The sequence below is a fragment of the Neodiprion virginianus genome, chromosome 2, assembly GCF_021901495.1.
Source record: "Neodiprion virginianus isolate iyNeoVirg1 chromosome 2, iyNeoVirg1.1, whole genome shotgun sequence".
NCBI classification, from domain to species: Eukaryota; Metazoa; Arthropoda; class Insecta; order Hymenoptera; family Diprionidae; genus Neodiprion; species Neodiprion virginianus.
Window position 1 is genome coordinate 14,071,199 of NC_060878.1, and position 22,582 is coordinate 14,093,780.

At 34.8% G+C, this 22,582-nt stretch overlaps 2 protein-coding genes and 1 long non-coding RNA gene across 6 annotated transcripts in view; all 3 read left to right on the forward strand.

Annotated features, from left to right (window-relative positions):
• The window catches only part of LOC124299036 (division abnormally delayed protein), a 66,289-nt gene extending 58,594 nt beyond the window's left edge, over positions 1–7,695 (forward strand). Inside the window, exon 8 of the mRNA XM_046751869.1 lies at positions 881–7,695. Within this exon, the coding sequence (XP_046607825.1) occupies positions 881–1,020 (140 nt within the window). The 3' untranslated portion in view covers positions 1,021–7,695. The remainder of the gene's footprint in view (positions 1–880) is intronic.
• A 664-nt stretch (positions 7,696–8,359) lies between these two features.
• Positions 8,360–12,046, forward strand: LOC124299040 (uncharacterized). Its single transcript, XR_006906929.1, has 6 exons — positions 8,360–8,600; positions 8,673–9,009; positions 9,077–9,420; positions 9,707–10,287; positions 10,359–10,680; positions 10,775–12,046. It is a non-coding gene; the product is annotated as an uncharacterized LOC124299040 (long non-coding RNA).
• A 461-nt stretch (positions 12,047–12,507) lies between these two features.
• Positions 12,508–21,524, forward strand: LOC124299220 (uncharacterized). Of its 4 annotated transcripts, none has more exons than XM_046752268.1 (10): positions 12,508–12,746; positions 13,417–13,596; positions 14,055–14,294; positions 15,160–15,399; positions 15,653–15,748; positions 16,439–16,713; positions 17,065–17,163; positions 17,323–17,587; positions 18,540–18,784; positions 18,987–21,524. In XM_046752268.1, exons 2-10 carry the CDS (start codon positions 13,456–13,458, stop codon positions 19,132–19,134), a joined length of 1,749 nt encoding a protein of 582 aa, XP_046608224.1. In that variant the 5' UTR covers positions 12,508–12,746; positions 13,417–13,455; the 3' UTR covers positions 19,135–21,524. The 4 variants fall into 4 exon arrangements, with proteins under 4 accessions (XP_046608224.1, XP_046608223.1, XP_046608226.1 ...); XM_046752267.1 differs by having other exon boundaries at positions 12,508–12,722; XM_046752270.1 differs by lacking the exon at positions 12,508–12,746 and adding an exon at positions 12,843–12,979.
• The last annotated feature ends 1,058 nt before the right edge of the window (positions 21,525–22,582 follow it).

Below are 22,582 nucleotides of genomic sequence, written 5' to 3' on the forward strand. Positions count from 1 at the left end.
GCATCGTATTGTGTTACTTTGAATGCCAAATCACTGTGCTAAATGAATTTGTTCCAAGTTGGATTTTATTTTAAGGATGAATGAAACCTCAAGCCTGTACAAAAAATTGGGAAAGGAGAAAAAACTCTTTAACAAAACAACGGCAATGCGATTTGGGTTGATAATTATGAACACGAGTAAAACAACATTCCTGTACGTTAGGATCGGATAAAAAATACCAATGTTTAATCATTTTGAAACTTTTAATTGTAAAGCGTTTGTTTTACATAGTAGTGAAGTTGTTCCATTCGTTTTCAGAATAACTGACGCAAATGACATTGCGGAAGACTTTTTCAACGATTCGTCTACTCATTTCCCAGCTTTTGATTCAGAACGTCGGTTCTCTGGATTTTATATTTAACAAAAAAGCAAGAAACGTTTAAAAGAAATCGAATGAGGTCTAACTAAGCCGAGGAACATTCACACCTGCTGCTAATCCATTTGATTGAGCGGGAGGGAAAATAAGATAAAGCTTTGTATACAACTGTGTAGGTGAAAAGCTGAAAAACAAATCCTGCAGAAGGGTGACCTGTATTGAAAAGTTGGAGAAAAATTCACCACAGATATACCGGCATGGACACTAGTTTTTCTCTGTTTTCGATTCCTTAATTATTGAGACACTTTATTACCGACTTAGTCTTATCATTTCCTTTTGCAACCACGGGCTTAGATACGTATCCTCCTCTAGCGGAACACGGAAGGAACCATCCAGCAAAGTCGATTGATCAAGCCACGAGCTATAATAACTCTATACTTACGAATTACCGCTCTATAAATTTTAATCCGTTGAACCGTCCACCTCCCAGGCATTGATCAATGCATTCGACTCTTCTTGTTTCAGACTCATCGAGCGACAACGGAGATGTAAGAACTGCGATGGATGATGGCTTAGATAGAGCCGCAGCGGTCGCTCATAACATGTCGCCAGCCTTCCTTCTTTGTTCTGTTATTCTCGTTATGCGTTTTTCAATCTTTGCTTAAAATGCACCATCCTCGTCGGATCACTCGACGAATGTTGATAAATGTGATAAAAATGTTCGGGTGAAGGAAGAGGTAGAAAGCGAAAAAACGGCAGAGCAAGGGGAAATAAAGCATCGGAAACGGGTCAAATTTTGACTACCTCTCTTTGGCGGACTCTGAGAAAAAAGGCCTGTGAAAAAGTTTGATCCTTCCGGCTTGGAAATAGTTAAATGTTTCCTTTCTTTTTAGTTTTCCAATGATGTTTTTTCCTTTAATTCTTGAGTTTCTACTCAGATTGGAACTGAACGTAAGACTGCCTTCGATACCCGTAATTTATTTGTAGAAACTCATTTGTACCATTATATTTCCTCGAGCTGACCAAACTGGTAAATCAGTATCTCAATTACAGTAATAACGATTGCCATATCTTGGAGAAAAAAGTTATGGCTATGTTTGAGACTAGGTGCATATTACCTAGGTCATACTGCCAAAACGCATTTCAACTTGTCAATTAGTTTAGAGCCAAGGCACACTTTGCGGCATTTACTATCTTCAAGCTGGGTTGGTGCAAACGAATTATAGAGTATGCCTACCTACATCATTATCTGTATGCATTCATACATATTAAAAATTGTGCGTAAGTCAATGAAGTATATACCTGCACGGTATAAGTATAATTGCTTGAAAAATGGAAAATTGGTATCATTCCCAAATGATTTTGGAAGAACGAGCAACGTTTTAACACCAGCACTTACAGTGGCAGATTAAGTCATGTCTCATAGGCATATTCAACGTTTCGGGGAAAATTGCCGGAATAGCGCCACTATCATATTTTACGATCAATCACCACATACAACTGATATCTACCGGCTGTTTTGTGGAACAGACGAAGCTTCTGCTATGTATTATTATTCATTTCGCGAGTGTCCGGCGTATCGTTTTACGCATATAAATTGACATTCTGCATTGACGTAAATTTCGGCGAGGCATTCATTCCCCGCTGAGCTTTATCAGCCAATTAACTGTAACGCAATTTAAATAGATGTATTTTTATAACGAAAGTGTGCAATGTGCTTTCCCCCATACTTGCGTATAGATATTAATTTGATTTGAGCAATGTGTATTAATTTATTCTATGCGTTCGAGTTGAAAAAATTGTTCGGATATATGTAGGAAGAATGTTACAAACAAGAATGTAGAGACCAGCTAAGAACCTACCGGAAGATGAAAATCGCGTAGTTAAATTTTCAATATTTCGAAATAAGTATAAAAGCAAAACGTATTTGATCCATGCTTGGACATAGGGTAAAATAGTGCTGGAAAAATATAGCGAGTGCTGGCAAAGAAGCGATTGTAACGCGCCTACTGATCAATATACCTACATATTCCTCTACAATATACCTATAATGTCAGTGAATTTGACAGTCGCTGATAGGCTTGAAATTTAGTCTCGGTACCATATTCGAAATGTTATTCCAGCCTCCTTGTCGCAAATTCGTACGAGATTGTTAGTCGATAGTGTTATCCGAGATGATATCGAAGTAGGAAAACCGATAAAATGATTGCTGCGCACGTCGCAGGTGTTTCACCTAGCCTACAATTATCTGCTACCTAAGGAATCGCGAAAAGGATAGATTTACGAAATTCACTGTCTAGATAGAAAAGTAGAATGAAAACGGATACAATTTTCTCAAAATTACAAGCATTACATGTCGATCATTGAATAATCTGCTAACGAGTCGAATATTATTGAATTGAATCATCAATCTGATAAAATAATATACTCCGAATCGTGAGCATCACTTGCTTGATGTATACTTGGTTGTATTTTTTTTTTTTTTTTCTGTCATCTGTAAATTTTCTGATTGTGCCCGGGAATTTTTTAGCAATTATTGTTATTTTGTAAGATTTAACTTGAGTTTATGTGAGGGTTAGTGCCTTTTTGAATACCTATTGCCAATACGATATTATGCTGACACGACATACCTATTAATATGACTTTGTATAGAGCAATGAATTGTTGCTAAATACGTGTGCGTGTGATTTTCTACACATGTATTTGCTTTTCTTGTTCACCTGCCAGTTGCACTTATCGCGTCATTTTTTAATCTTATTTCTTTTCATTTGCCAGATGCTACTAACTCTTGTAGTAACATGGGCATGTCGAAGTTTGCATCCTTTGAACATTCCTGACAATGAAATATTGAAGATTAAAGAAACAAAAAAAAGTAGTAATAATAATTCAAGTGCCAAACGAACAATTGTGTAGTTAGTGATTGCCATTGGTGAAATTTACGTCCAATTAAGAGCGTGAATAGCGTTTTAAAGCCAATATGAATGCGTTATAGAATCCGAAAACGTTGCGATGTGAATGTAAAGGTTACGCAAAAGTAAAATTGCCAAACCAGCACAAAAAGCGCGTTCAAAAAATTTCTGTTAGACGCGTTGCAGTGTTACGTGGGCAGCGTTTTATTCTGAATTATTTCTTTTCTTATCCAAAACGGTATTTGCAACAATCGAGAAGGTCTTCAATTGGATATGATAAACCAATAGGAATGCGTGGGGTTATGAATCTCTTTGCTTCGGCGCAAGCTGAATTATCCCGGTTTTATGTTAGTTAAAGACGTGCTTGTTTTAGTTAAATTTCATTAAAGGCGATTAAGCATACGTTGAGCACTATTCAGAAACGTCTCAGCGCCGCCTGGTTTGGAACTACGATTATTGACATCGGCTCGCGGAATCCTAATTCTTCTCCAACTCATTCATTCATCCGTAATATAATTACTAGCGTAGTAACACGTTAAAAATACTTTGATTATGATCGGAATTATGAATAATCTTTCGGAATGCCATGGAACTACAATAAAATCTGATACGTCATTTCATTTGTTCTGTCGGAATATTTAAACACCAGAGCGTCATCTTGAATATGGCTTGCATATGAAAGGTAGAGGTAATGAGGACTATCTCTGTGTACAGAAAGTGTCCATAAAATAAAGTACAATTAAGATGGCGTTGCTGAAGCTAAAGTTCCACAATTTAAAAGAAAGCGGCAATCAGATTGAACTCTGATTGCTTATTAGCGCCATTCTGATGACTTGTTGAACCACTATTTGTCACTTTTTGGTGGACACTATTTCAATTGAAAACCCATTTGAGATACTTTTCCTTACCTCCACCATCCATAGGCTTTTGTTACCGATGTGTGACAATGATGAGCGTTATTATGGGCACGTGTTCAGCTTTCCAAATTTAAGTCGTCACGTTTCCCAAATATGAAGCATAGTTGGTAAACCAGACCGCACGCCGAAAATCCATTACGTGGAAGTTGAGATTAGTTGATGAAATTTATAACGAAACTCATTATTAGATTAAGAAAGAAATCGTATAATTAAATGCGTTGTAATTAATTGCAATTCACACAATCGCTCAGATTGAGCTTGCGTTATATTATACACTCATTATGTAAATGAAATTTTTTCTCTATATTATTTCTACAAGAATTAGTGTTTAGTATATTATGATGACTGTTATTTAATAACACGATTGGAATGATTTTCACTTTGCCGGTAAAACAATGATTCTTCGTCAGGTCAAGAAAAAATATGAATAATTATAGTGCTTAGTGAGTTGATATAAATTTTACAAAGGTTATTTGTTATGTATAATGTGATTCTTTTCTTAAAATTATTAATACTAAAATTATTGATGTGCAGCCGCATGAGCTCCATCGTGGGTGATGAAATTCTTCACCATATGTTGACGACTTTTATAGTAACATAATATAATACTTATCTTTTAAATATCATATTTATTGAAATGGTTAACCGAATATGTGATTAAATCGTTACATTTCGTATTTCTAACTGCACTCACGTCATTGCATCTTTCGTTTAATGTTAATTTTTTTTATTTTGTTTCGTTACTAGTTTCCTTCGTGTTCGTACGGTTTTACATCCAATGTGAATCAAACGAGAAAGGAAGTTGGAGTGTTTAAATTGAACGTTGCAATAATAAATCTTACTTTAAACGATGCAAAATTCGCATAAATGTATGCAGGGCATAAAACAAGTTTCACTAACACCTTTTGTGAGTGAAATGGAAAAAGTTCGTAAAATCTTGTACATAGAAAATGCGTTATATTTATGACATGTATACATACGATATATAATATGTATCGACCCAATTTGAACGAAGTAATTGTAATAAATAATGATTTACTTATAGTTACGACCTATAATGACATTACTTGAATGTATTAGGGCTATCGCTGACAGTAATGGCGAGAGAACGAGGCGGCAAAATTGTATCAAAAGAAACGTTAATTGTGCAGAGGCATTTCACGCGAGATAATCCGATATCAGGACGGCTGGCTACGCTGTCATGGTTAAAAGTTGTAATGGTATACAGAAGCTGCAAAGCACGAGACGCAAATGACGTGTTACCGTCCCAGATAGAACATTTTATTGGACTGCAGCTGAGTATCAGGCCGCCGAATTGGCGAATGACATGCTCATCGAAGTGTCTTTGAGGATTTATAGGACCTATAGGTAGCTCAAACATATGTCGAAACAAAATCATGACTAATAAAAGGTTTAAACGGTGTAGTTAAACCTCATCAAGTTAAATATAATTTGAAAACTCTCTGTGATTCGGAAGAAGAATTTTAAACACCTAATCTCAAATCTAAAAACTCTTGTATTATCGACCTCAGAGTATATACAATTTTTTCACCAAAAATCCACGTGATCGCTCTGATTTTGATGAATAATAAGCGTATTTTTAACACAAATGAAAGCATTACAATTCGCTTGAGATAAATTTTTTCCTGAGCTTGTCGATTGGTAGAACAAGATCTATCGTTAAGTACATCATTTTTGCAAAAAAACTGACGGAAACCATTTACGAAGAATTTATTTACGAAGAAAATGAGTTATTGTTTATCAAAATCGGACATGGAATGTAGTTTTTTCGGTAAAAAAATAAAAATAGACCAATTTTTTCTGAATTTGTGAACGTAATGAGGTGTTTACGTTTAATATTCAGCGTTTTAGAATTTTCTCCTGTGTCACAGGGACTTTTTTTTATATGCCTATTTAACTATTAAGATTGTTTCGAGTGAACTTTCTTAATTATTGTTTTATCACGATTTTGTTTCAACCGCTGGTTCGACCTGATCGTAAATCCCGTAGTACGTTGAATCGCCCAACTCTTTGTGTCTGATGCCATTGTTTCTTTTTTACACCTCCGTAACAGAGAAAATGACAAAAGATGCCCGAACGCACCCGCGTCGATGCTATATTGACCCGGGATGTGCCATGATTCCCGGAAGAATTAGATATAAACGTTGTACTATATAAATATATGACGCAGCATTGAATATTGCTAACTAACCATCCGTAGGCACCATCAGAACATGCTAGACATGAATGTTTCGGAAGATGTCGAGTATCCATGCGAACTAGGAGTCCTCAATCTTACGAGGTTGAAGATAGTAACGTCATCGTAACGAAATCGTAACGAAACATTGGGGGAAAAATCACTACTTTCTAAATTTTACAATGATTTTGAAGGAACTAGGATCTCAAAATATGAGTGTGTTTTGTTTTGTAACGGTTTACTGAATTTCAAATAATTCCAAAATCGCGAAATAACGGTTTTTCCTCGGCATGAATCGTTACGTAAACGTTACTAACTTCAATATAGTTTAACCTTTGTGTCCACGAAGCCAGTTACGAACATACACATGTTAGGCTGTATAAATAAATATCACATGCATTGATACTAATCACACAACATTTCAAATTTAGTGTATATAAGGTAATAACGGATTACAGAGAATAAATAGATGGTCATTGCCTTTCAGTTTGAAAGTGGTTGTGCATTTTTTGAGCAATGAAAATATCACGTTGTAACGTCCGAAGAGATGCGAAGATTAAGCCGCTGAAGCCCGAGCTTCGGTTCGTTATTCAGCGAAAATACTTTCTTGCGTCTTCGCATCTGTTTGGCATGCACATATATATGTATATATATATATATATATACATATATATGGCGATTATGGATTACACGCACGTTACAGAAATATATTTCAATATTTCCATTGTGCACGAATACATTTGGCAGGTGGCAGAAAATGTACAACACATTTTCGTTTTAGAGAGTAGCGTTGTTTAGTTCTAGGTATATAGACTTAAACGAATCTGTTGTTCGTAAGGCTAGTTTAAAAGAAGAGCCTACTACATTTGGCAGTCTGTGATTATTTACAAAAATGTTGATTTAAAATTCTCTCCGAATAACGAAGGGAGATTCTCAAGTTCACTCCATTGAATTCGGAATTATTCATGCCATTATGTACTAATCTGACTCCCTCGTTGAGAAATAAATGTGAGGAATCATAAATGTAATAAGTGCCGTAAAATTGCAAAATACGATGCTAGAAGTAAAAAAAAATTGTACAGGATGAAGTAATAAGGTCGAAATATTGAGAAAGCAAATGGATAGCATATGAGATAGCAACCAAAATTTAAAAAAAAAATGAATATATTGCTATTAACGTTACAAGAAAATGAGTATGTTATGTAACGTATCAATGAGGATGATACGACAAATATGTATGTATATTATATTCACCTAAAAATGTATAAACTGTTTATGAGTCAATGGCGAATAAAATATAAAGCATGAACGTTCGAACATAATTTCTTTTTCTTGAGTACTGTAGTCTCCCGGGCAGATGTTGATTACCTAAAGACCGCGAAGAACAATGACAAGCAGTTTAGCCAAAAGACTGCTTTTTTCACAGTACCTGTAGCGCCGCTGGCTTGCATATTTTATTTTCCATCCTCATTTTAGCAAAATCTTCACAGAGCTGATCATTTGGAATCCTGCCTATAAAACACTCATACACCGATCGATTAGGTTGGAAATTATAGAAAATTTTTTGAAGACGTATTTCAACTGTAACACGCCATAAAAGTATTATTTTACGGCGGTATTACCTTTACAAATTGTAAAACCAATGCAACTATCGATAATAACTATCAATAATTGCAGCGCTAAATGTTGTTTCATGTACATGTTTTTATAAAAGGTCAAGAAATCCATATGGACGTTGTGAACAATGTGGGCAACGTTAGAGACATCATTTAAGTGTTACAGACTGTGTAAAAATTTATTCTATGCGGTGCATGTGAAACAGAGAGGTAATCATATGCATTATTTCATTAAAGTTTTGCCTGATCAAGATCATATATCGAAAATAAACTCCTAAATAATAATCGAAAAGAGATCAAACTCTTCATGTAAAGCACTCCATAGTTGATTAATGAGCTTAAAATTTACCTCATATTTTAAATTCAGTGTTGTCATCTGTACAATTTCAGAGAAAAGGATTTCAAGGGCTACGTAATCGAACGCAACGAAAGTAAAACGGATCGACAAGGAAAAAATTGCTCTCAGTGTGCAAAATTTATTTATACCATCAAACGAAAGCATTGGAGATCAGGATTAGAAAATGATGTTACAAAAAAAAACTGAAAGAAAATGTTCACCAACGGTGTAAAACTGTCAATTGTCGAAATCAGAGGCTTCATTCGCAGGTACGAGTCGATCATATTATATAAAGTACCCTGAAACCTTATTGGTCTTACATTTGCTTATACTTATTCCAGATGCTTAGGACCAAGATTGAAGCAATGATATTAAACTGTGCAAAAGACAAGCAAGAAGCAGTACTCGAAGCAATTTCAAGATTGTCTGATGCAGAGCAATCAACTGTTGAAGCATGGTTATCGGCAGTGAATTACAAAAGCAACAACGATCGACAGTATAAAACACAATGGATTGACAGGTGTTTGCTCTTACGAATGAAAAGTAAGAAAGCCTACATTCATGTCAGGAGGCATAAAGCACTCGCTCTAGTGGTTAAAGGCACGTATGGCTTTCAGTGCAACATCCTCGAAGCTTTGAAAACAACGACTTCGAACATGTCACCTCAAGATATACGTTGTATGTGACTTTCGATTAAAAAAAAATTCACAAATTATATAGTTATTATATGATAAGTCACTTTCAGGCACAAGAGGAGATCACGCATTGGTGCTATTCAAAGGAAAATGGGTACAAAAATCAAAGTGCTTTTTGAGTAAGGGCGAAGCTAGTGGAACAATCGTGCACAAAATCATAATAGAATGTGTCATACTACCAGAAAAAGCTAGCTTACGCATCAATGCAATTACAACAGACGGAGCAAGCAGGAATCGATCGATGTGGAACACATTTGGGGTAACGGACAAAAATGTTGCCATCGATGATATTGTAGACTATGCACACCGACACTGGTTTTTCTCTGATTTTCCGTGTTTAATCGAATGCATCAGAAATTTCTTCACATATCAGCAAAAGTACAACCAAGCTTGGGTAAGAAGACATGAAATAGACCTATACCTGAATCTTGCACTTTCATATTTGTACAGATTTCATATGCGTTTTCTTCCTTTTCAAATACCAGATAGACTTGTATCCCTAAAGCCTAGAAGCCTAACATTCAAAATCATACAACTTTGAACAAATTTGCTATTATTATTGTCATTCTTATAGTTATTGTTATTATTATTATTATTATTTCTATCTTTCTTATTATTATTCCGTTACTATCAGTACTGCATTATTACCGAATCCGTTTGGTTCCAATCAAATGTTACAGTTCTTCGGCATCGTGGATGTTTTGCAACTTTTTAAAAATAGCTACAAAGATTTGAAAGATTGCGAAGGCAACATTAGATTCTGTCAAGAAATGAAGGCTATCATCCATGCAATAAATATTCAAACATCGATATGTGATTGGTACCTGGAAATCTAGCTTGGCAGGTACAAAGTATAATTTTGTAACCAAAATAATATTCAAATGCAATTGTCACGTAACCAGAAGTACAAATTTTGGCAACTCTTCAATCTGTTGACATAACTTTGGGTAAAAACGTTATGTATTATCTAGATTATGTAAACCTTCAGCTGTTGTACAGCTCTCTCATGATACAGATCATATCACTGTATCGAATAAAGTAGATTGTATCATTGTGTTAATAATCATCATCTATCGTTAATTATCATCCAGCTTCGTTCACTACACTTCCTTATCGCTGTTTTGCGGATCCTACATTGATGATCTACAATCTCTACCTATCTCTCTGAACAAAAGCTATTTATGAAATCTGAATTTTCGTTGTTGACGAATGAGATTTTGAGTATCTCATGACCGCACACCTAAATCAACCTAATCTGGAGGTACATTTCCACTATATATCTCAGTATTTTATACGCAAGTAATTTTCCAAGAAGTTGGTTTGTTTTTACAGCTTCTGTTTGGAATGATGCGGGAGTGCTGTGGATCAAATGACCATGTTGATTTCAGACTCCTTGTCGAAATGAACCTGTTGGTATCTATGTACTCTGTCATCGAACCACCTGAAGGTTGTGATATATGTAGTGCGGAAGTGTTCAATATTCTGTTAAGCATTAAAGATATGGATTATGTTGCAGAACAGAAAGAGTAACCAGATGCCTAAATAGGTGCAATCCTTGATTCTGGATGTAGATCTAATATTTTTGCTGATGCTGCATTATTCATCCAATAATCAATTTGTAGATGGATTTCAAACTACTACTTTTACCAAATATGTACAATTTACAATTACATTTTGCTCGTATGAAAAATTACAAATTATACAAATAATCATACAAACTTTATTAACGAATTCGTAACATTTTGTAGGAATCATTGGATACTCTCCGACATCAAGCAATTTGTCCAGACTTCAGGAGATCCACAAATTCCTGGGTATTAGTAATTGTCATATACTTTGAAAATACCATGAGTTCACCAATAAAAATTTTAAACAATCATGTCAGTAAGTACAGCTACTCTCTTGCTGATAGTAACATAATTTTCTATTCTCTGAAGAGTACAAAATGTGTTGGTACCTTTTGTAAAACACTATCTATCACATGGCAACTCAACTGAATCTAATTTATTTTGTCAATATCGAAAATGAAACTCGTTTTCGAAACTTGCCATTAGTGAATTGGGCAATGCTACTAGTAAAAATAATTTATATGTGCTAAACCACATGGTCGATTGGAGAATTTATCTGCGAAAGTGCAACAAGTAATTCTGCTTTGGCGTCCAGAGCAAAGGATGCTAGAATTCCTTGCAGTTGGGATAAACCTTTCTAAGAGATGCTTAATATCAGCCCAAAAAATCCGGTTATTCAATTCAATTGTCTGATCGCCAACTGAGCAGGCTGCTAGATCAGTATGCTAGTTGCCAAGGATGCCAATATGGGAGGGCATCTAAACTAGGATACATTGGCCTCCATGGTTGTAAAGATCAAATAATTGCTATTTTATTGAGAACAGGATAGAATTGACTTTGATTTTAGTCAAAGGCTGCGCCAAGGCAGTGAGAATACTCAGTGAATCTGAGAGGATTAGGCTCTTGAAAACAGCTCATAGTCGTGGCGAAATCTAAAGCTTTGGAAATGCCAAGCGTCTCTGCGGAGAAGATGGAAGAGTTATCACTAAGTCTAAGGAGGACCGGCTCTTCAGCATTTGGAGTGTGTAAAGTTGTGGAAGTCAAATTCGCAAAAGTTTCTCCTCGGTCATTTGGGATCGGTACGATCCCAAAAACTAATCTATTTCTTATGGGACGTAAAATAAGTGAGGATGAAGGGTTAACCTCGAGGAAGGGAAAGGGTCACACTTGATGGTCTTACCTATAGAGGTGTTGACGTTGACCGTAGGAAAGATAGCCGGATACTCTAAATTAAAGCAACAGAAAGTCATGAACGTCCGAATCCAAGATGCAGAATTTCGTTTGAAAAATGCTATGAGAGTCATTCAGTAAAGACCCTAGAGAACAGAACACCTATCAGTGTTGCCGGATGGCTGTCGCACAAAGCTCCTAGAGTAATTTTGAAATCCTGCTAGATTGTCCTAAACCACAAAAAATTACTGCCTAAAATTTTTATAATTTTATATAATTGGTATGTAGAAATAAAATCCACCTATCAACAAAAGCTGCCCTTATATGTGAAATCCTCTACCTACCTTACCGATAGAACCTCATACCGCTCCTCACGCGGTCGCCTTTCGCTCACCATACTTGTCACACAGAAAAATAGCAAATAAAGGCAGTATAAACTAAAAAATCGGCGAGTGAATTGTAAATCGACAATTCCTCAATTCTTCCTGAAAAAACTCCCAGACATTTTTTTCCCCGGAAAATTCCAATTCCTCCTAAATCCTTCACAATCTGGTAACACTGCACCTCTCGCCGATGTTATAGGGTTTTTCACTGTCTGCGCTTGGTGCGCATCAAGTACGATCTTACTAGAATCCCGCCTCTGCTATTCGTCTAGCACTGGGGAAATTGCATTCAATTCGTACCGAGTACAGCCAGTAAAAAACGCCGTATATATAAGGTTTAGAAAATCCGACAAAGCTAGCCTAAGAAGTGTGAATGATAGTATCCGCCAGTCGCGATTCCCTCAAGTTGTGAGGTCGCGTAAATGTTGATAAAGTTATTGCTTCAGTGAATGTCAGTTAGTTGTCCGCGTTAATTTACATCCGTGTGAATCTCGTGGAAATTGATTTGCTGATATTTTATGCACTAGTCACCGAAAATAATCAAAATATTGAATTGAAGTAACAGCTGATTGATGGTACTGTGAAAATTGTGTCTGTCGGTACGTGTGCACTTAACTTGCACTCACGATTATTTTTCCTTGTATACACACATGCATATGTAGGTAATATGTACATACACACAAATACACATCCATGATACGCATATACGTGGGGTAAAAAATCAGTATTATTCGGTACGATCTTTCACGATAACCTACTTATATGATTAAATATGATCCTAATGAATACCTGATATTAATTTAGACGTGAAGTAGAGAACGCCGAACTCAAAGTAGGTCGAACTTTATAATGATGAATTCTTTTATTTTCACCATATTCGTCGTACTCTCTACCTTAAGCTGTCAGTTAGTTTAAGATGCTTAACATCAATTTTTCAAACGTCGATCCTCATGTCCTGGAGCAAACTTATTAATAAAAGAAGAAGCTGCTGATTTACTGCTAAAATAAATTTGTCACAATATACATGTTGAGAAATACACGGAAAAACTCATTTTCCTCTGTACGTCACAATCACTTGTCAGCTTTTTTTAGAACATTGTGTAACTCTTCTCAGTGTCAATTTGTTCGAAATTACAGTCCCTTGAGTAAATAGGGTTTCATTAAATTCATACAATTCTGCTGTTACGTCCCGCAGACATTCAAGTAATTATGAATCATTCGAAATAGTTCGATACAAGTGAAATATTCATCAATATTATGACTTTCCAGGGGACTGCATTCGTGCAGTCCACGTTAGAATCGGTGATCATGGAACGCATGATTGCACTGAGTAGCCAAAATCCACTCTCTATGTTAGTCAAGTTCGGCATGATGGCCTGGAACAATACTTGCGGTATGGAAAATTGTTCTGGTCATGGTGAATGTCACAACGGCACATGTCTCTGCGAGGTATCGTATTATTATTATACAAATTTGAAAGTTGTCGCAATTGGGTCTATGAAATTTTATAAAAAAATTTTAATGTAAATGTTCAAAGCAATCAAGTCGTAATTTTTTTTTCTGTGAAAGAAGATAATTGCGCAAGTTACAAGCAATCGGTATTTACTGATTTTGCAATGCTTATTTTAGCATATTGGGTGATGTCATATTGATGCAATTTGCATTCCGCTGTATTTACTATGATGTTTGATTAATCGAAAAATAAAAAAATTCAACATCATCGTTTTTAATTCCTCCGTTTAATACTCGTATGAAATTGCTTCATCCAACGACCTAATTGACAAGGAATTATTTGAATGACGAAATATTACTTGGAGTTCAGTTTTTTAGCCTACATCGGTTAAACATGAAATACTTCGATTATCTGGAGCAAACGTGATGTTGAAACTATTATTGTTCATATCTAGATTCAGTTTGATGGGACAGAATGCCACGTGCCAAACTTCAGCTACTACATAGCATTCGCTACAATTTTCTTCATTCTGGCATTTGTTTGTTTGGTGCAACTTGTCATGTGCATTGTTGCTGAATGGCAACGCATGAAGGCACCTTCGTTTCTACGTGCTTGTAGAGTTACTACGCAGAAGGTTTTGTACTTTGTTGTGTTTCTGGCAGCAATGATTCGTGGCGCCTATTTCACATCTCCGGTAAGATACGAAATAAAGCATTTTTCAAACAAGTCAAGTGCTTAGTTGTTATCTCAGGAAAAAGACCACTGTTGGCACTATTATTATCATTAGCAATATTTAGCATACTACCTGAGAAATAAAGATAATTGGTTCTCCAAAAGTTGACTCTTTTTATTAATTCTCTTCCAAGATAGTCATACATTGATTATTCATGAAATTATTTTTCTCGTAAACTGCGAAAATTTCTGAGAATATACTCAAACAGGAAATACTGAAATTGTGAAGAAAAACTTGGAAATCGATACTTCATTTGATATTACTGTAAAATGGTTAAAAGTCTAGTAGATTAGTCCAATTTCAGTTTACGACGCTTCTGTCCATTCAGAAGAATATTTTTTTTTAATAATTCACTGATTCAGATTTTCCTTTATTTAGTAGTCAATTCAATATTGCCATTTGTTTATCATAATCAATATTGGTGCGACGTTATAAAATTAAATGTTTCACCAGGCTAACTTGTTAACGAAATTTTTTCAGTGAATATGTAAAAAACAGCCTTCTGACTAAAAGAAGCCATTGTAGGATGAAATCGAATGAAGTTTCTAGATTGTAAAACATTTTGATGTGATTTCAAATGAAGCATCAGTATCTAAGCTTTTGCTTAGAATTCCAATATTTTCTATTTTTGTATTATTAAAAAGATCCTCGTAGCTAACGACATACAATAATTTGATAAATACTTTATCTACAATTATCAAGTAATAAAATGAATAAAAAATATTGATTTTTGAGCAATCAACCTCATCAATTCTGAGAGCTCTGAAAAACTTGATTTTAACTACCTACCTACTCCCAGTTTGACAATTAATGTTATTTTTTACAGACCACATTTAACGAAGGATGGTCACGGAGTCTCTTATCTGCTTATTACCCACTGCTTCTCAGTGGTTCTTCACTGATCGTTTGTTTTTGGGCAGAAGTATTTCATCTTCGGGACAAGCATTGGGAAAAGCCACAATTTTTGTCAAAATCATTTCTGGGATTTGTCATCTTCAACATAATCACTTACTCTCTTTTATTAGCTGAGTTTGTGACTGCACAAATGTACACACAAGTTGATCAGGTACGTTGAACCTTGATTTTATATTTGATTTCTTATCAACACCCAATGAATTCTCATTTAAATGAGTTTTGAATCACGTTTAAATAATTGGGATTTCACCATACAGTTTATACAATAATTCTCATCGTGTTACACAAAAACTTGAAACAGTTCCATTTCTTGTGTTCTAAATTTTCACGTCTTAAATATAACCATGATTTTATATGATATTAATAAAATTTGTATGTTAAATTGACGATAGTATAATTCACAGGGTTTTTATATGCACATCTTCAACGGCTGCTATGCCGTTCTGCTCTTCATTGTTGTCATCTTCTTTCTTATTTATGGCGTCGAGGTGTTTTTCAAGGTCAGTAAAAGTACTTTGCAGGTACAGACTAAAACAATGATCGTTTGATAACCAGATAACTACGTACAGTAGATCGATAAATGACTCAATGTTATAACTTATAAGATAACTTTTGTGACAAACTGTAAAATCAACTTGCTGTATTGTTCTTTTTAATCTATGAATATAATTAGTCAATTTTTAAATTGAAGACATACCTATGTGAACACATTGAGGATCACATCTCTAGTTCAAAAATGCGGCAGGAACAATATTAAATTTTCATTTGCCAATGTAGATACAGCTGTTTTGGCGACTATTTGTTTTGACAGTTGCCGTTCATCATATCACAATTGATGCTCGTTATCCCTGTTTAATTGAGACACATTGCCGCTACTGCTAAGCTTCTCAGAGTTCAAAACTTGAGGGAAATAAATATTCCACTGCATGACGAATTAGAGATAAAAAATTCTTCGGTACCTTGTACTTTCACCTATTTCTTACGGTAAAATCACGTCAGTTTGAAATTGGTAAAAACCTGACTTTAAAAGAGTATGCGCACTTAGATGGCTGAAAACATGGATGAATATTGGGAAATCGTATCTCGAATTTATTTGATAAGTGGTAACACTCACGTATTCAATCATATTGTGTACTCCCTGAAACTAATATCTACGGACAATTTATTGAAATAAATTGAATACAATCTAGGTTCGTGGTGGATTTCTGAACGAACACCATGGTATTTCGATTGTGACCAATAGTCGTACACCGGAAGATCCACGATTTGCAGAGGGAGATCCAGTAACAGCCAAGTTATTCGAACCGATTCCAACTACATCGACCGACGATGTCAATATTGAGCAGCAAGTGAACACTTCTCAACTTCATCAGTCTAGATTTGGTTTACTGTCACAGGCGTTTATGCTTTTCATTGTTGTCGGATTTTTGTTCAGTGAAACTCTCAGTGAACTTTGGAAAACAAAGTGAGTTGCTCGTAGCCTTTGCACGATAGTTTATGATTGAATTCGCTGATTCTTCATATAACTGGTTTTATTTAATTGATCTTCGTAACTCACTCTCTCTCTCTCTCTCTCTCTCTCTCTCTCTCTCTCAAAAATCAATCAATCAATCAATCTCTGCTGATACTGCTAATTTCGCTTGCCAATGTTCAAAGGAGATATCTAATGCTAATGACCATATTTACACATACTCCATCAATGGCTAATACTTATCTTAACTGTTATTATTCTTGAGAGTAAATTAGAGTGGAGTTTTTTTTCACTGATTGTAATTGCCATTTTAATACAAATGTATAACTGCTGTAAATGTTTCAGAGTTCCATTGTACAGCAGAAATTGGCATGATATTGTTTTCCGAATTATTGAAGTCGGCGTTGCACTATGGTTTCCATGTGTATTATGGAACTGCATGAGGTGAGTCAATTTTTTTCCAAGATAGGCAATGTGATGCTACTTTCCGAAGAAGAAAAAAAAGTGCAATCATTGTTTTAAAATTTCGTATCGCCTATACGATAGTCATTGTATTATAATCACATAGTCATTTGCTGTATTGTTGTGTGCTTTAACTTTCAGTCCAGAACAGTTGTGGATACTCAATCCTAAGCGCATACTGAAAAAATTAGATTTAGAACAGTCCAAGCCTGTGAAGGAAATTGAATTGCAAGAAAATAGAAAACTCGAGAAAACTGATGTAGATGGCAGGTCAATTGGAGGAAAAGACTGTTGGATTTGTTATGACAGTGAGAGGCAAGACGCTGGTCAATTAATACAGCCTTGTCAATGTAGAGGAGACGTAAGCGCTGTCCACCATGACTGTTTGCGACGTTGGCTGGTTGAGGTAATCTACATTTTCTACAATTACAATTGGCTAGAATTAGACCGTCAGTTTCATTTAATTCAGTCAATTATAATAGGCATCTGGTAATGTTATACGATGATGTGAGCGTTACAGTTGAAGCAAATTAGATTGGTAAGCCAATTCAGGGTGTATGCGAACAACTGCACAAAAATCCCGGATTTTCCCCAAATTCCCTAGTTGTAATTTTGTTTTTCCTGGGTATCACTTAACATAACACTTCATGAATTTTGCTCTGCAAATATTTCAGACATCACAATGCCCTATAACGTTGCACTTTCGGTTCAATGAACGCAGTTTAAGCTTTGAAAAAACTTAGAATGCTATATGTATTGTACATTGATACTGCGTGACTCCAGGTATACAATGTTATGTGCGAGAATCTCAGAGTACAGTAAAAATTTGAATACATGTTGTAAACTTTATTTACCATCAAATACATCTCATAAATTTATAGTTAGTAATAATTAGCAGTCTCTTGGGAATATAAAATATGAGAAGAGTTAATTTTTCAATCTATGGAACAAATATCAGGTTATTACACTATTCAAAATTGGTTTATAACACCACATTTCAGAAAGTTCAATGATTTGTCTTTTGGCGATCTCTTTCTTTGTTTGGGCATCCTAACTTGCACCATGCAATTAAACTTTTTTATTGTGAGTTTTATTGTTTTGGCCATACAATACTTATATTTGCCCAGCTCACCTAATATAACATCACTGTGAGGTTGCGAAATAGTGAATTTTTTCTGTATTTTTTTGTGATTGACCGTTACTAACTTTAATGTTGTAAAACTGTGAGTGCTACTACACCGAAAGGCAAGAAAATCCTCGGGTTTTTCTGGTATTCTGATTCTCTCTCTGTATACACCCTGCAATTTTGTAAAATTCACGTTACATCAAACTTAACAAGAGAATCCTCTTCTTTCTAGAGTTCCATGGATGCGGACAGTCTTGCTTGTAAAGTTTGCGGGACAAAATACAACGTCGAGAGAGCCAGTAAGTTGCATTGGCAGAACGGCTGGACATTACATGAATGGCTCCATTCTTTCGCCATTCTAAGTGTCATGGTTGCTTCATCTTATGGTGTGTGGTTGCTAATTCAACTTGTCGAAGGGCCAATAATTAGAATGCTTGCAGCCGGTACATCTTTATTAGTCATATACGTTTGTATTAGGTGAGTGGCATTAATTCCGTCGATTATTGTGCGTGAAAAAAAAAGAACTAATCTGATTCTTAAAACAGTTTAAATATCACGCGATTAATGAAAAATTTGGATTTTGACCAGAAACAATTAAACTATCTCGATCAATGTGTTAATTCATTTTCGAAGCTAGACAGCGGATAAATGTGGCAACTATTTTTGTGTTATGTTACAGGTTTTTGGGATTAAATACCGTGATTGCATATCAGCGTGCCAAAATATCATCTTTAAAGATTAACGGTGCAGACAATAATTCCCAAGTAACCACAATTAGTTTACACATATCTGCAGACGTACAGAAACCAGAAACTGTTAGTATTTGAAGCGAACTATTTTAATGTCTACCAAGAGCCGGAAGCATCCTATGACTCACCGTTGGTGCTGATTTAATTTGTATTCACTGAGAGAACCGAAATCAAATGTACGATCGTTACAGTAACCTAAATTATCATTAGAAATCCGAATTCTCAATAATGCAACAACTCGGACAAGAATTATCTCATAGTAACAGTTGCATTCTGTTAGTTCCACAGGCTAGAAACTTGGAATTCCATAATAACATTGCAATAATAAAAAATCTATATGTATTAATTGCCAAACAATGCTGCCCCCATAAGTACTAGAGACGTGATGAATATTACAGAATTATAAAACCAATTTACATGATATAAAGCTGCCATCCAACGATGCCAAAAATTAAATTCAAACAATTCCTTAGCATTGAGCTGCAATCGAGTTTCATTTCAAATCTACGGTCAACGTTCTTTCCGCGTCATGTGAACGTAATGTATATTCTGAAATATAATATGCTAGATAGAAGTATTTCACTAACAAAAAGGACTAGTAGATCTGCTCATACCTATTAATTAATATGTGCTACAGCATAAAAGGTCAAATTAGTATTTGCATATGGGTGATCATTGGTGTTTTCTTGCCACAATTTATACGTATTATATGCATATAAGGTCGGAAATGGGGTCAGCGAAATTACGTTCTGAATTATCAAGTGCATTCAGGACTAAGTGTCTAAAGAATTCAGAATTGTTGAAGTTTCCTTGAACTATGCCGTATTGCTAAGCATACGTAAATTAGTTGGGATTGATTGATTAACAAATTGAAATTTAATCATTAGCAAATTAAAGGAAATTTTCCCGATACCATATTATTGGATTTTGAAATTTGGGTTACGTAAAGAGCAATTATTATTTGTCAATACTGGCTTGGGCCAAGTTTTAGAAAATCGAAAAACACATTCACTGTTAACTATTTTATTTTGAACCGCAGAGGCTAATGCGTTTAGTCATTTTTCTTGTCTCCCACCAGAGATAAGTTTTGTTTTGCATTACACACGTCGCAAACTTTGAATTATCAATTTCGGGGCATGAAAGAGATATGAAAAAAATATGGGAGTGCTTTGAATCTGTCAATTGACATTGTATACATTGTCTTGACTCATAAGTATGATTAAGTGCAATCTGTTGATGAAAAAACAGAAATTAGACTAGGATTAGACATGTGAGTTTAAGACCGTTATTTTTTCTGTTAGTAATAATTCATTTAGAAAGTAGTAAACAGAATACTTGTCATGACCAATAACAATAGATGATAATTAGCAGCAGCCAGGTGTTTTAGTATGACTACCAACATAATCTAACTCAGTTTAGCCTATGATCTACTTACTATTGTTAGGATAAATTTTTTCAAACACATTTGAAATTTTGTAATGATTATTCTAGAAATTAAAGACTAATTTATAGAATTTCAATGCACGGATAATTTTTGAAGTGTTTTGATATTCATTAATCTTCATATCATTTAACTAGGTATACTTGTGTAACTTTCTACCTATTCAGTAACATTGGATATTTACTTGAAAATTTCAATAATCACACAGAACATTAAATTGTAAGCATGTACGTTTCAACGGTTTCAACTATGCAACTCATTGACATGTGTCACCGCAGTGGTGACAATAGCCATTAGTTGTTGTCGCTGATGTTTTTTTTTTTTATTATTATTATTAATTATAATTTTCTGGATTTATTTTCCTTTTGCATCTTCTTTCTATGTCAAGAGTAGATCAATTTACATCACACGGTCCTAATAACGACGAATCAAAGATTAGCCTCGTCAAGTTAGTTATAGGATAAGTTTCTGAACGAGTCAAATCTACACTCGATGTATCTGATTTTATTTATATGCAGCCACACAACAAGTTGGATATTTTTGATTAAATTCTAATTATATATTACAATTTGTATCTAGATCAATTGTACGTAATATGCATACTTGTAAACTGTTAAGTCATATAATACAACTTATCCGTGACGACCATTGGCAACCCATCCATGGGACTCTTGGGTCACAGATTTAAGCCACCCCCAAGAATATAATGATTACATCACATTTCATTGGATGTATGCATGGCGGTAGCGAATAGAATAGTACTACTAGATGCAACTTTAGGTTTTACGTATCCTGCATAAATACCGTATTTATTGAAAAAAGATGAAAACTACCAGTTCAGAGAGCTTGTTAACAAGAGCTAAATAGCCATAGTTGGTCATGTTTGGTCATACTCCATAACTTTACTATCAAATTAAATCTGTTAGCAACAGTGATTTTTAGCACTTAATTCTGACTGTAGCCTATAGAAGTTTACAAAATCTCGTTGTGTCGGAAAATTTTTGTTTAATATACCGATTACCCTTAATCAGTGCTTTTTATTTCACATTCATGATCAATCTTGGTTGGTTTACCGACAAAAAAAATTTCAAATACGTCGTAAAATAAAGTTTCAGAAAATGCGTTGCCGATTGTCAGAGCAGTTTCCCTTACGTTTAAACAATTATCTGATTAACTATGTTCACATGCAAACGCGGTCTGGTGTATGTCGACTGATCCATCGCCGTCTACCCAATTTTTCAGAGCCATTTTTAATCTGGCTGCAATTTATAGTGTACACCACGGACATGGAAAACGTTCTATTCTTAGGCCTTTGAGCCTTGCCGTTTACGTTTCGAATTGAACCTTTGTCTTTCAATTTTGAGCGTTTTCTATCGTTGAAAAAAAAACACGAAATTTTTTATTTTTTTTTGTGTGTGATAAAATCCCAACTTTCCAAGTATAAAATTTAAGGTAGATTCTCAGAAACTGCAAAACACACGTTTTTTGAAAGTTTTAGTCCTGTGCATACAAAGGGATAAAAATAAATTGTTTTTATTCTATTACGTGGAAACGTAGACATTTTGGACTATGTCCTAAAATTTCAGAGTAGCATAAATATGGGATCATGTTTATATCGGTGTATATATATATATTCCAGAATAGAGAATAATTCAGAAGATTCGAAATCTGGAATATATAGGTATATCGATATAATTACAATTCCATTTTATTCCACTCTAAAAATTTCAGTATCTACACTAAAATATCTACTTACTACTACTCGGCGGAAAATAAAAACCATTTATTTTTATCCTCTTTACATATACAAGATTGAGAATTTCTAAAGACCTTGTTGTTTTGGCAGTTCTTGAGGATCTACCTTGATATGAATTAGAATTCCACAGAGATAGCCTTTTTTTGACAGAAACACATTGGTAAGTTTTTATTCCAGCTATAAGAAATGCTAAAAAATTTAAGACTGAGATTTAATTCGAAAACTTGATAAAATCGATCGACACGTTTCTCGTGAATGGTAGGGCCCGAATGCTTACAATTTGGAGCATCTTTCACAGTTTATTGTTAGTATACACTATTACGTGTTGA